The sequence below is a fragment of the Squalius cephalus genome, assembly GCF_949319135.1.
Source record: "Squalius cephalus genome assembly, chromosome: 3".
NCBI classification, from domain to species: domain Eukaryota; kingdom Metazoa; phylum Chordata; class Actinopteri; order Cypriniformes; family Leuciscidae; genus Squalius; species Squalius cephalus.
Window position 1 is genome coordinate 35,124,772 of NC_137124.1, and position 12,141 is coordinate 35,136,912.

The 12,141-nt window shown below is 37.9% G+C and overlaps 1 protein-coding gene across 5 annotated transcripts in view; it reads right to left on the reverse strand.

Annotated features, from left to right (window-relative positions):
- Positions 1-350: 350 nt before the first annotated feature.
- The window catches only part of ppip5k1a (diphosphoinositol pentakisphosphate kinase 1a), a 37,774-nt gene continuing 25,983 nt past the window's right edge, over positions 351-12,141 (reverse strand). The window contains exons 27-31 of one of the 5 annotated variants that reach the window (XM_079865134.1): positions 8,053-8,112; positions 7,280-7,474; positions 5,263-5,400; positions 4,999-5,112; positions 351-3,393 (exon numbers count right to left, since the gene is read on the reverse strand). In XM_079865134.1, the coding sequence (XP_079721260.1) occupies positions 2,804-3,393; positions 4,999-5,112; positions 5,263-5,400; positions 7,280-7,474; positions 8,053-8,112 (1,097 nt within the window). In that variant the 3' untranslated portion in view covers positions 351-2,803. Of the gene's footprint in view, positions 3,394-4,998; positions 5,113-5,262; positions 5,401-7,279; positions 7,475-8,052; positions 8,113-11,899; positions 11,963-12,141 lie in introns of all 5 variants that reach the window. The other 4 variants (XM_079865135.1, XM_079865137.1, XM_079865136.1 and 1 more) reach the window with 4 other exon arrangements.

The window sequence follows — 12,141 nt, forward strand, 5'->3', positions numbered from 1 at the left end:
TTAAGGTTTTTTCATAGGCTATATTTTCTTTATTTCAGTTAATGTTTATTCAATTAATTATTTTATGATTTTAGATATGTGCAAGAGTTTTAGATAAAACACTGAATATTGATTAAATTGAATACTTTATTTCGACTTCAAGCCTGATAAGACTCGTTTTGATTCATTTACTGCAGTAAACAGCTTGAATAATATTAAAGCAAAGAACGTTCTAGAATTTTGAACACATTAACATGATTCAAGGGTTTGAAAGGATAGCAGCCTCTCTACCGAAAAGCGAGCTGAATTCACATGACGATGACATCACTGTCTGGGTCACATGCCTATTATCTCTTCTTCCCCTCCCTGTCTGTTTCTGAGAGAAAGGCAGGGAAATGAACAACAGCAGTGTTAAAGAAAACAGAAAGCAGTGCTTGGCACAGCAGCGGGAAATGCCAACAATGCCCTACTGTTCAGTGATCCTAATCATATGGAAATAAAATACATTTTGGATTCTGTTTGCTGGTGGGACTTGAATTCAGATGTATTATTCATGTGTGATACTATGAAGATTGTTCACTACGCCTTGTTGAAGATGTGTTTTGGTTGCGGTAAACAGAAGTAAAACCCTCCAGGTGGTGAAGGATAAGAACCTCGCTGTCATGCCAACGAGCACGAGGACGAATAACAGTTAGAGATAATGATGCTTACGCAAGTGTACACCAATTGAGACAGTAAATTAAGTATTGAAAATATGGAAATGCCAGACCTTAGCGAGGAAAATTTACATTTTTTGTGGGTTCAAGTGAAATAAGGTCCACTTGTTAAATACAGAGAAACCTGGTGCTTGATTTTTATATCTAATCAGTGCAGTTCACACATAATAAGTTATAAAAAGACAATTGTTTTCTGTAGACAATGCCATTTTTATTTGAAACACTGTAAATCAAAGTGGCATTTAATACTACAGCACAGACGGCATACAGCACCAACAGTACGACACGTTTGAGTTGAATCTATCAGAGGCAGATGCTTTAATATGTCAGTGATTATAGAAACAGTTGTCAGTGGGTTCAGTGTGCTTCGCTGGAATAATTCAGACGCTGAAATGCTCGTCTCTAGATTCTAGAGGTCTTGCAAGCTCAGTGGTCCTACATCAGTGGGAGTCAGTTACTTTTACACACACATTCTGCATGCTCAGTAAACAACGTCCACTATCCAAGGTTTACTTAATGTTTTTATCCTGAATAGGTTCAGATCAAAAGAAAAACAGTACGGTATATGCTTCTGAAAAGCAGCATCTTTCTCACTTTTTTAAACAGTAAGCAGACAAAACATTTTTTGTGTGTGTGTGTGTGTGTGTGTGTGTGTGTGTGTGTGTGTGTCATGGTAATCTCGGTACACGACACTCTTCATTTGATTTCAAACAGGAGGGTCACGGTACAAAAAAGTATTTCATTTGTCAAAAAGGTGAGGCGAGAGAAATGTAGTTGAAATGAAGACCACTATTTCATTTAAAACCGCGAGAGCACTGTATGTTTTACAAAAATAAAAACTAAAATATAAAAAAACGAGACTTACTCATCTGCAGTCTCATTGTTAAAAGTAAGCTGCATATTAGTCAATAAATATATATATATATATATATATATATAGACTAAATATATATATGTATTTTATAATGATTTAATAAATTATGACAGTGGTATAGCAAGCTTTGGCAAACAGTAATAAAATGGTAGCGTTAATTTAAAGGAATAGTTCACTAAATGTTCCAAACCCATAGGACTTTTGTTCATCTTCAGAGCACAAATGAAGGTATTTTTAATTAAACTTGAGAGATGTCCCTCCATTGAAAGTATATTTCACCTTTTAAAAAAAGTAAAGGAAATATTGGCGAGTATTCTGAAAACACATGATTTCTTTATATGATGAACAGATTTAATCTAGGCTTTTGTTTACATAAAAACATTGATTAATACACATACAAAGAGCACATCAAATACGGAAAATGGAAGCTCAAATGTGCTTGAACCAATGAAATTTCACGAAAATACAGCTTGAGCTTCCGTATACCAAATTTGATGTGCTCTATGTATGTGTGTTGATCAATGTTTATGTGTGAATAAATGCCTAAATTAAATCTGTTCATCATTTAAAGTGATCGCGTTTCTTCAGAAGACTTGATTCGCTCGATTCATACACATGGATTACTTTTAGGACTTTTTGACCTTTTTAAAGCATCAAAGTTTCCAGTGGAGGGCCAGAAAGGAGTCAAGGGCCAGTCTTATGGGTTTGGAACGACGTGAGAGTGAGTTTTTGGGTGAACCATCCCTTTAATATGCATTTAGCTGTGTAAGTTCATTATTCAAGAGCTTGACTAAGTACTTTAGCAAACACAAACTAGTATCAAATATCACGTCCCTTTGAAAAATATCTTCCAGACCAGCTAATGAAGAAAAAAATGCAGTCGTTTGGAGACAAGGAAGATAATATGTGCACGTAAAAATGTTTCAGTGCGTCTAACAGCTTATGTTTGCCCACTGGCCGTAGGACTAGAGTGATGCTTTACACGGGAAGCATCTCTGAATAACACTACAGAATTAAACACATGGAGAGTTTATTACGTTTTTTAACGGGAGCATTCGAGCTCAAAAGGTGACAATCGCAGGGAGGGCCTCCATTTATTCCCTTAAATTACGTAGGCGAATCCCACTTTGACTTGTTTGGGACTTTATAAAGGTCTGAGGCACTACAGCGAGAGCATGCTGGGATGGGACGAAGGGCGCACGTGTATGTGGGAGCTGCCCGGTTTGCGTTTCCTTCACGGCTCAGGCACATGTGGAGCTCCCACCTCCAGTGGCGTCCCAGGGTGTGGCAAGGTCCCCGGGCTCCCCCCCCACACATCAACCGTTTCCTGTGTATCAAAGAACTCATCCGGCTCGTCGGGCGTGAGCGGGGTCTGGGCGCTGGAGCCGGCCTCCGAGCTGCTCTCTCTGAGCTCCAGAAGCACAGGCAGGGAGCCGGGCATCCCGCAAAAGGACTCCGTCAGCGGACTGTCTGCCAAGAGAGAGCAGGGAGGAGTGGGATCAGCAGGGGCCGGACTTGACACTTCATCACAGCAGGGGCTCTCTGTCAGACACTGGCCAGCAGAGTCTGTGCCGTCCGCTTCTATTTCACTGGGTTTCTCCGGGATGGGAGATGGTATGGAGGGGAGGGGGTCTTCAGAGGGGAGGCTGGTTTCAGACGTGGAAGACACACAGTGGCTGTTGTTGTGAGGGGTCGGGTGGATCTCCTCGCTGCTCTGCGGCGTGAGGGTGATCTTCTCACTGAAGCTGAAGCGAGGAGATGTGTCGGCCGTGGTGGGAGACGAGGGGCCGGCGCTCGACACTGTACTTGAGGGACCACTGCTGTCTGCATGGAGAAACGCACACAAACACACACACACACCATTTGGTCTACTCTGCAAAACAGGTGCTGTTTGTGTAAAAAATGACTTCAGATGATAGTTTATTTACTATGTGTTAATTAAATAGATGTTTTTTTTAAAATGCATCAAGAAAAATCCAGTAACTTTATTCTACTTTGACGGGTTTTTTTTTTACTAATTCTATCATCATGAGGATGCCTTTTTTTGCCTGCTCAACCCGTTTTCACTACTCCTTGATGTATTAGCAAAATATACGCTGTTTGATTTAAAGATATATGAAAATTAAAAACTAGCATTTATCTTTATTCTTTCTATTTATATATATTTTTGGATTTTAGTGGACATACAGGTGCTGGTCATAAAATTAGAATATCATCAAAAAGTTTTCAACCAAAAAAGAATTCAACTTAACAGGTGAAACTAATATATTATATAGACTCATTACATGCAAAGTGATATATTTCAAGCATTTATTTGTTATAATTTTGATGATTATGGCTTACAGCTTATGAAACCCACAAAATCAAAATCCCAGAAAATTAGAATATTACATGAAATCACACAGTAATTACACAGTGATACCATGGTCATTGAACCAGGTTTTGGTTATTTTGGCAGTGTGGGCCGGTGCAAATCCTGCTGGAAAATGAAGGAAGCATGAAGTGCTCTGGAAATGTCCTGGTAGACGGCTGCGTTGAGTGGACAGCACAGTGGACCAACACCAGCCGATGACATGGCTCCCCAAACCAACACTGTGGAAACTTCACACTGGACTTCAAGCATCTTGGATTGTGTGCCTCTCCATTCTTCCTCCAGACTCTGGGACCTTGGTTTCCAAATGAGATGCAAAATTTGCTCTCATCAGAAAAGAGGACTTTGGTCCACTGTGCTTTATTAAATCCAGAGTCAACGCAGCCGTCTACCAGGACATTTCCAGAGCACTTCATGCTTCCTTCATTTTCCAGCAGGATTTGCACCGGCCCACACTGCCAAAAGAACCAAAACCTGGTTCAATGACCATGGTATCACTGTGTAATTACTGTGTGATTTCATGTAATATTCTAATTTTATGGGATTTTGATTTTGTGGGTTTCATATGCTTTAAGCCATAATCATCAAAATTATAACAAATAAAGGCTTGAAATATTTCACTTTGCATGTAATGAGTCTATATAATGTATTAGTTTCACCTGTTAAGTTGAATTCTTGAAATAAATCAACTTTTTGATGATATTCTAATTTTATGACCAGCACCTGTACTGTATTATTAAAAAGAATCAGCACTGTTACCATGACTTTGTATAGTAAAGAACTGATCATTGAAAAGTGTATATTTGTTGAAATCAACAGTAAATCCTTATTCTAAAAAGCAAAATCGTGAGCACGAGACTGTCGTGTACTACCAACCGTTACCTTACATAATTATATCCCAACATACATGAAAATGTATGAATTTAGCTTGCAATGTGTTATATATGTTGGATGGACCAGATGTTTAAATGATGTTTAAATGCTAACAAATATCATTGTCCCATGCCGAGTGCTGAGAGTATTCTCCATGTGAATTAGCTTAGGGTAGTAGTACTTACACCAGGGCGGCCGATCAGAGCGCTGGCGCATTGAAACAGAGGAGGACAGCACTCTGTGAGGCATGTAAGATTCCCCTGTGGGCTGATTCTGGGAGTCAAACATGGCTGAGAAAGCTACAGAAGCGGAGACAAGCGCACACAGTTAGGACACAAGTGCATTATATTACAGTATCAAAATAATTGAGAGTGACCTAAACATATGCCATGTTATTAGTCATTTTCTGGGTTACTTAAATCCATGTAGAGTGGTGTGATGGGCATCACCTCTGGTTGTCCTGGTGTGGGAATCTCCGGCATTCTCACACACGGCCGTCAGGAACTCGTTGACTTGTTTTAGTGAGAGCGAATTGTGAAGGGTCTCGAGGGGGTAGATGGAGGGCACCATGGAGCAGCCTTCAAAACCTACAGATGAGAGAAGTGATGAGAGAAAACAGTCCTCTATTCAGACATCAGTGTACACCCAAGAAAAACTCAACAGTCTATAACCACTGAACCAATGACAATCGTCATTCCACCTACTGCCAAACCCTTGTTAGTGACAGAACCACAGGCGGGAAACATTCAGACATACATGCACACAAACAAACCCACCTCATCCTCTTACCATTCATTCAAGACTTGGTACGTACAGTATTACATTGGAAATCTAAATCTACATTCAAAAATGAAGACTAATACATAATCTGGTAGAAATGTAGCTACACACACACACACAAAACTTCAAGTAAAACAAAAAAGTTCCATTGTTAATGAATTGTTAGTCTCTATGCACTTCTTTTAGTTGGAAAAACCAAACTCTTAATGTAGATGAAAGCAACACGCATAAATTAGGAGGGAGCTGGCAGAGACGGGAATAAAAACAGGAATGGATGTGAGAACTGCACCTGCAGATCATCATGTAATCGGTGCATGAATTTTATAAAAGGAGACATGTATTTCATGACAAAACATCACTTCTGACTATTACTTATGAAAATGGAGAATATAAATAAAAAACAAGCAAGAGTATGATTATGTATGATGTAATAGTGATTTAAATAATTATTGAGAGTTTAATACATTAATAATTTGGAACAGAAATTTACAATATTCCTTTTTCTTTCAAATCATATGCCACTATCATGCAAGTCAGTCACTGTAACTGTTACTTTGATACGTCAGAGAGTCGATGTGACTGTAAGCTGACACAGTTGCAATCAGATGCCACTGGCATGCGTCTGCCACACAACACACCCCAGCAAACAGCAGCGAGAGCGAGAGATCACTCCTAATGCTTCTCCATCCTCTTCTCTGAACAGCGCTAAATTCAACATCAAAACATGTTTCAGTCTGTTCTGTCCTCTTTCTAAACGCTGGTCTGAATAGCTTGCAAGAGTACCAGCACAGGTGACCTTCTTAAGGGCTTATTAATTCAATCCATCTGGGAGCATTAACAAAAGTCAATTACAATCTTTTGTATGGTGGAATTAATAAGAATTGGTTAAAAAAAAAAATCTGAAATATCACCTACGCATTGGTGGAAAAATATTTCTTGCATGTTATTTAGTTCCCTTTCTGTAGTTCATTTTCATTACACTACCATTTAAAAGTTTGGGGTCAGTAAGATTGTTTTATGTATCTGAAAGACAACTCTTATGTTCACCATGGCTCCATTTATTTGATCAAAAATAAATAAAAACAGTAATATTGTGACTTATTATCACCATTTAAAATACCAGTTTTCTGGAAATATTTTAAAATGTAATTTATTCTTGTGAATTTTCAGTCTTCAGTGTCACGTCCTTAATTTTGCTTAAAATGTTTGTGCAAACCGTTGTTTTTTGATTTTCTTTAATGACTAGGAAAAAAACTGCATTTATTTTTAATTGGAAACATTTTGTAACAATGTAAAAGTCTTTACTGTCACTTTAATTTAATTTAATTTAATGTGTCCTTGCTGAATAAATGTATTAATTACTTTAAAAAAAATAATATAATAATATATATATATATATATTACTTACCCCAAACTTTTGAACGGTAGTGTATTTTTAACAAGAAAACAGCGTAGCAAATTAAACAATTTTACATTAAGCACAAGATTAATCACAATTTATTTTCCTGATAGCCCTAAAAAAATATTCACTATCTACATAAACTTCATTAAGTAAAAGAAAAAAACAAGAGCTGTGTCACTGCAAGCTGCTTTCCCCAATAACACAAGCATGCTTCAAACAGCAGAGGCACTAGAGCAAAGCTGAGGCCATTACTGCAGTCACGGCACAGCAGGGCACGGTACGACCTCCGCAGGGCTGACCGTAGAGGTACTCTAGTGGGTCCTGGCCAGAGATTAACCAGTTGCGGAAGAGGCGGAGATGGTAGGAGCATTGATGGAGGTGGTGGGCAAAAGCACTGTCCAAACAGAACGGGTGGCCAATATTGGGGTCGTTGGAAAAGCGCCTCAGCAGCTGGGCTACCTGTTGCTCTTCCAGGGGTTCTGAGGAAGAAGAGGCAAAGCAGGGAAGAGAAGAATGGGGAGTAGGGTTGGAAAGCAGATGGGTGAGGGCATGGGGTCCTCATGGGTACATAGATTACCGTTTCATTACTTAGCATGCTATCAGAACAACTCCCCTCAATAGGTCTGACAGCGTTTAATAGACACTTCTCCACATTTAAACACACCTAAACAAGGGTCTGAGCAACTGGTCACCAGCAGGTAATCCCAAGCAAACACAGCAGCACTTAAGTCCGTTGTAGTCCACCGCCTTCATCCACAAAATATGATGTACAGTTCAATGCACAGAGAGTGCAAAGGAAACAGTACCATCTCCTGGAGTCAACATTCATCGCTTAAGGCACAAGACCACAAGGGATTCAAGGAACAACTCACTAAGCTATACACAGACATGGTCTACATTCCCACACTGACATCTAGAACTTCTAAACAGATCTACTTTTCCTCACACTGTGAGTTCTTCAGCGTGCACACGGACACGGTGTAGTTAGGCCCAGTCGATTAAATCAATCGTCCTGACTGGATTAAAGCTGCACAGTGGGATAAAGATCTATCATTACCTGAGCCAGACCACCATAGAGGCGGGTAAACCGCCACAGCAGAAGTGTCATCCTGTGTGCCTGAAGTGAATACAGTGCTCAGTGGAGTCAAACATCACAGTCCGACTAGACTACTACACCATGAGAAGGTCACATCATTACAAAAAAATATACACAAAAACTTAGTAAGATTTTTTTTTTTTTTTAAAGAAAATAATACTTTTATTCAGCAATAGGGTGGTCCTTATTTTTAAAGTATCCAATTGTCATGCTCTTAACCCTTCAAATTGTTCCTTTATATAAGAAAATACAGCATGCCAATTTTTATGACAGTAACATAATAATTACTGGTAGCTCAATAGCTTTAAACTTTCTGAGATTTTGATGATTTTCGTAAAAACAGATCATTTGATTTGGTATTGTACCTGGCTAGTAAAATTCCAAAAAAATCTCCATAAAAGCATCTAATGCACCATATATTCCTAAATATGTATTTTAGATACATATCTCAGTTTACTTATTGTAGAAACTAAATCCAAATTAATCCATCCATGACCCGGTTTAGCAGATTTACCTTTCCTGGTGGAATCAATACATATTTCTATTAATGATCACCTTGGTTATTGTTTGGGTTTAGAGCACATTTTTTGGTTTAAAAAATTACATTTACACGAATCAAGCAGATTATCAGGAGGCACAGGCAACCATGCAATGAAAGTAGTCAATGATCACGCCGAGAGAGGAGTGGCTCTGATTCAAGAATACAGTGGCTATCTCACACACTCTGAAGAACAATTGCAGTTTCTCCTTCATGTGGTGGAAGATCACAGACGGATCTATCCAGACTGCAAAAAGTCAACACTGGCTGCTGAGCATCAGAAATGAGGGATTGTAGAAAACTTTGTGCTTTTTTGAGATTGTTGTCATTGTTGTCATGTCAGTGTTGCTCTGATTTCAATAAAATGTAGTTCATTTGCAGCAACTTTTAATATTACTTGCATATCACAATAACGCCGCACAGCTTAACATAGGCAATCTTCCACATGATTGAGCTACCTCTAAATATTATTTTTTTGTCAACATTTTTGCATATTTCTAATTTTGAAGTTAAAAGGAACAGTTTAAAAGGCTAAGACACTAACATTTTGCACGAAAAAAAAATTGGACTTGATAAGGACCACCCTAATCAGCAAGGATGCATTAAATTGACCAAAAGTGACAGTAAATACATTTATAATATTACAAAAGATTTCGGTTTCTTTTGAACTTTCTATTAATCTTTAAATCCTGAGAAATATACAACTTTCAGCAAAAATAGTAAGCAGCACAACTGTTTTCAACACTAATAATAAACATGTCTTCAGCAGCAAATCACCATATTAGAATGATTTCTGAAGGACCACGTGGCACTGAAGTCTGGAGTAATGATGCTGAAAATGCAGCTTTGAACAAGGACCAAAGGAACAAATTACATTTTATAATACATTAAAATAGAAAACAGTTATTTTATATTGTAATAATATTACTGTTTTTACTGTATTTTTGATCAAATAAATGCAGCCTTGATGAGCATAAGAAACTTCTTTTAAAAATATTTAAAATCTCTTACTGACCCCAAATTTTTTAGTTTTTATACACCTTTAACAAAGATTGTTGGTAATGTTCCTGATTGCTACTAATATAGTTAGACAAATGCCCCTTCTATTCTATTAGAATATTTGATTATTTAAAAATTGTAATTGCTACTTATTTAAATAATTAAAAAATATTACAAAAATGATGTTCCTAATGAATGCAGTTTATAAAGAATCTTTTTACGAGCCAAGGCAATGAAAAATCAGGCTCAGCGGCCTGAATGCATACTTGAGTTTCATTAGGTTCATAGTCTTCGTCATTAGATCATAACCAATTGTTCCAACACAAACACACATTTGTTCATAGTGTGCATTTTCTAATTACTTCAGTTGTTTTTATAGTAAATCAGTAAATTATATTTGCTACACCCAACACTACTCGTTACAGAAACCTTTCGGCCTTTTTGGATTTTAATTAAAACATTATACAATCTCTTTATAAGCCGTTTCATCATGTGCACCATTGGGAAGGGCCCACAATGTAGAAGATTGCAGGTTTAACTACCCTTGTGGTGACATTTGATACCCACCTGACCCACATTTACCGGGAAAACACAAAAGTATAATAATTAGGCTGAATGAATTTAATTTGTTTTTACTAAAGAGTGTGCACTCATTTCAGAGACATGAAGGCAAACGAGTAATTCTTATTAACTACAGAGACATAATTAGGTTGGACGAAAGGCTCCTACGTGAAAGGCTTCGAGAGCTGGATGGCTGGGAATGTGTGGTGGGTAGAGAGTGTGGGATCTGGCAGGGAATGGGATTGTGTAGGTGGATCAGGGACCATCTTAAGCTTTGCATGAGATGTACTGAACACATAAAGGACTGTGTCCAAATACACCTACATAACACACTGCAGTAATTCACATCAGTTTACAAGCAGCTCTTTTGCATTGTTCTTGACCTTTGTTATCACCTCCATTCAGGTTTGTTTATGCTAGACAACATCTCCGGACATCCTTTTGATCACAACATATGGAGGACGATTCTTTTCCAGAGGGAGAAATACACTGATATCATCTAACCAACATAACATAAACATGCAGATTATGCACAGCACATGTGTCTATAAATTAAGTGTTGAGAACCACAAAAGACACTGGCTAGGAGGTCATCTGTTTCTGCAAGTGTGGTAGGTTATTTTACTCTCATTAACTGAAGATTTCAATTTGAAAGAAATGCTAGTCGTTTTTAGCACTTCCAAATATAATGGCCTCTTTTTCTGTAGACAGACTGTAGATGTAGAGCGCTGAGATTTTAAGCTGCCTCCCATGAAGAATCAAAGGGAAACAGGGTAAAATACTCCTTGGCTTCATAACTCAACATTCACAACATTTAACATAATTACAGTGCACAACCACATTGAATTTAAATAAAAAAGAGAGAAGATTAATGGGGTAAAAGAGTGTCAGGTGAACCACTTCCCAGTGAACAATCCCCGTCTGCTATTAAAACCTGTCAAAACAGTGAAAAACACTGTTCAATAATACGAGAGCTAACAGGGGAAAGGTTTAAATCACCAGTGTACTGTCCAGTAGTGGCTCAGATTCATTATCTTAAATATCTATTCATAATTGTACACTTGAAAAAAAAAAATCATCATCTTAGTATCTCAGTATTTTTGCTATTGTTTTCATAGAAATGATCACAATCTAAATTCAATTACTTTACAACATCGTACAAAATATTACAACTTGATTTCAGAGAATATATATATTCTCACTTTATTTTTCTCAGTGAATTTGCTAATTGATTTTTTAATAACTTAATTCAATATATTCTCTCTGACATACACTGCTGTTCAAACATAATGAATCTTATGTCATTTTGCTTCCCTAATGTAAAACAAGACAAAAATACTGATATAAGAACATGATATATTTTTGCAGCGTACTACACTCACCGCCCCACAGACTTGTGCACATACAAGCACAGGAAACACAAACACGTGCTTAAACTCATCCACACAAACAGTCAATCGTAAACTGATTAACATTGAGTCACTGGGTGCGAGTGAGAGTTGTCCGCAGGAGGTTTCAGATAGCGATAGTGGTGTATGTGGAAAGGGTAAGAGGCTGGTTGAATGTTTAAAAAGATGGCAGAAATCACGTGAAAGAAAACAAAAGCAACATAAATTTCCGAAATGAAAAGAGGTTTCCATTGGCATGCAAAACAAAGGGAGGTGGAGAAAAAGAAAAAGTGGAAATATACTTGAAGAGAAGCAGACGTACCATTAGTCGGATGCTTTGCAAACGACACAGAAAATCGCTTTACTGCCGGCATAGACAACAACTCTGAGGAAATAAAAAAGGTCACTAGTTACCATTTTTACAGTACACCTGTATAGGATGGGGATGGTGTTACAGAGCTGAAGGTGTGAGACTGTCAAGGATAGTAGGGTGAGGAGTGTAGTAGGGCCGGGTTTCTACTGTGACTACAGCAGGATACAGACTCAGAAACACTGGGACAGGAA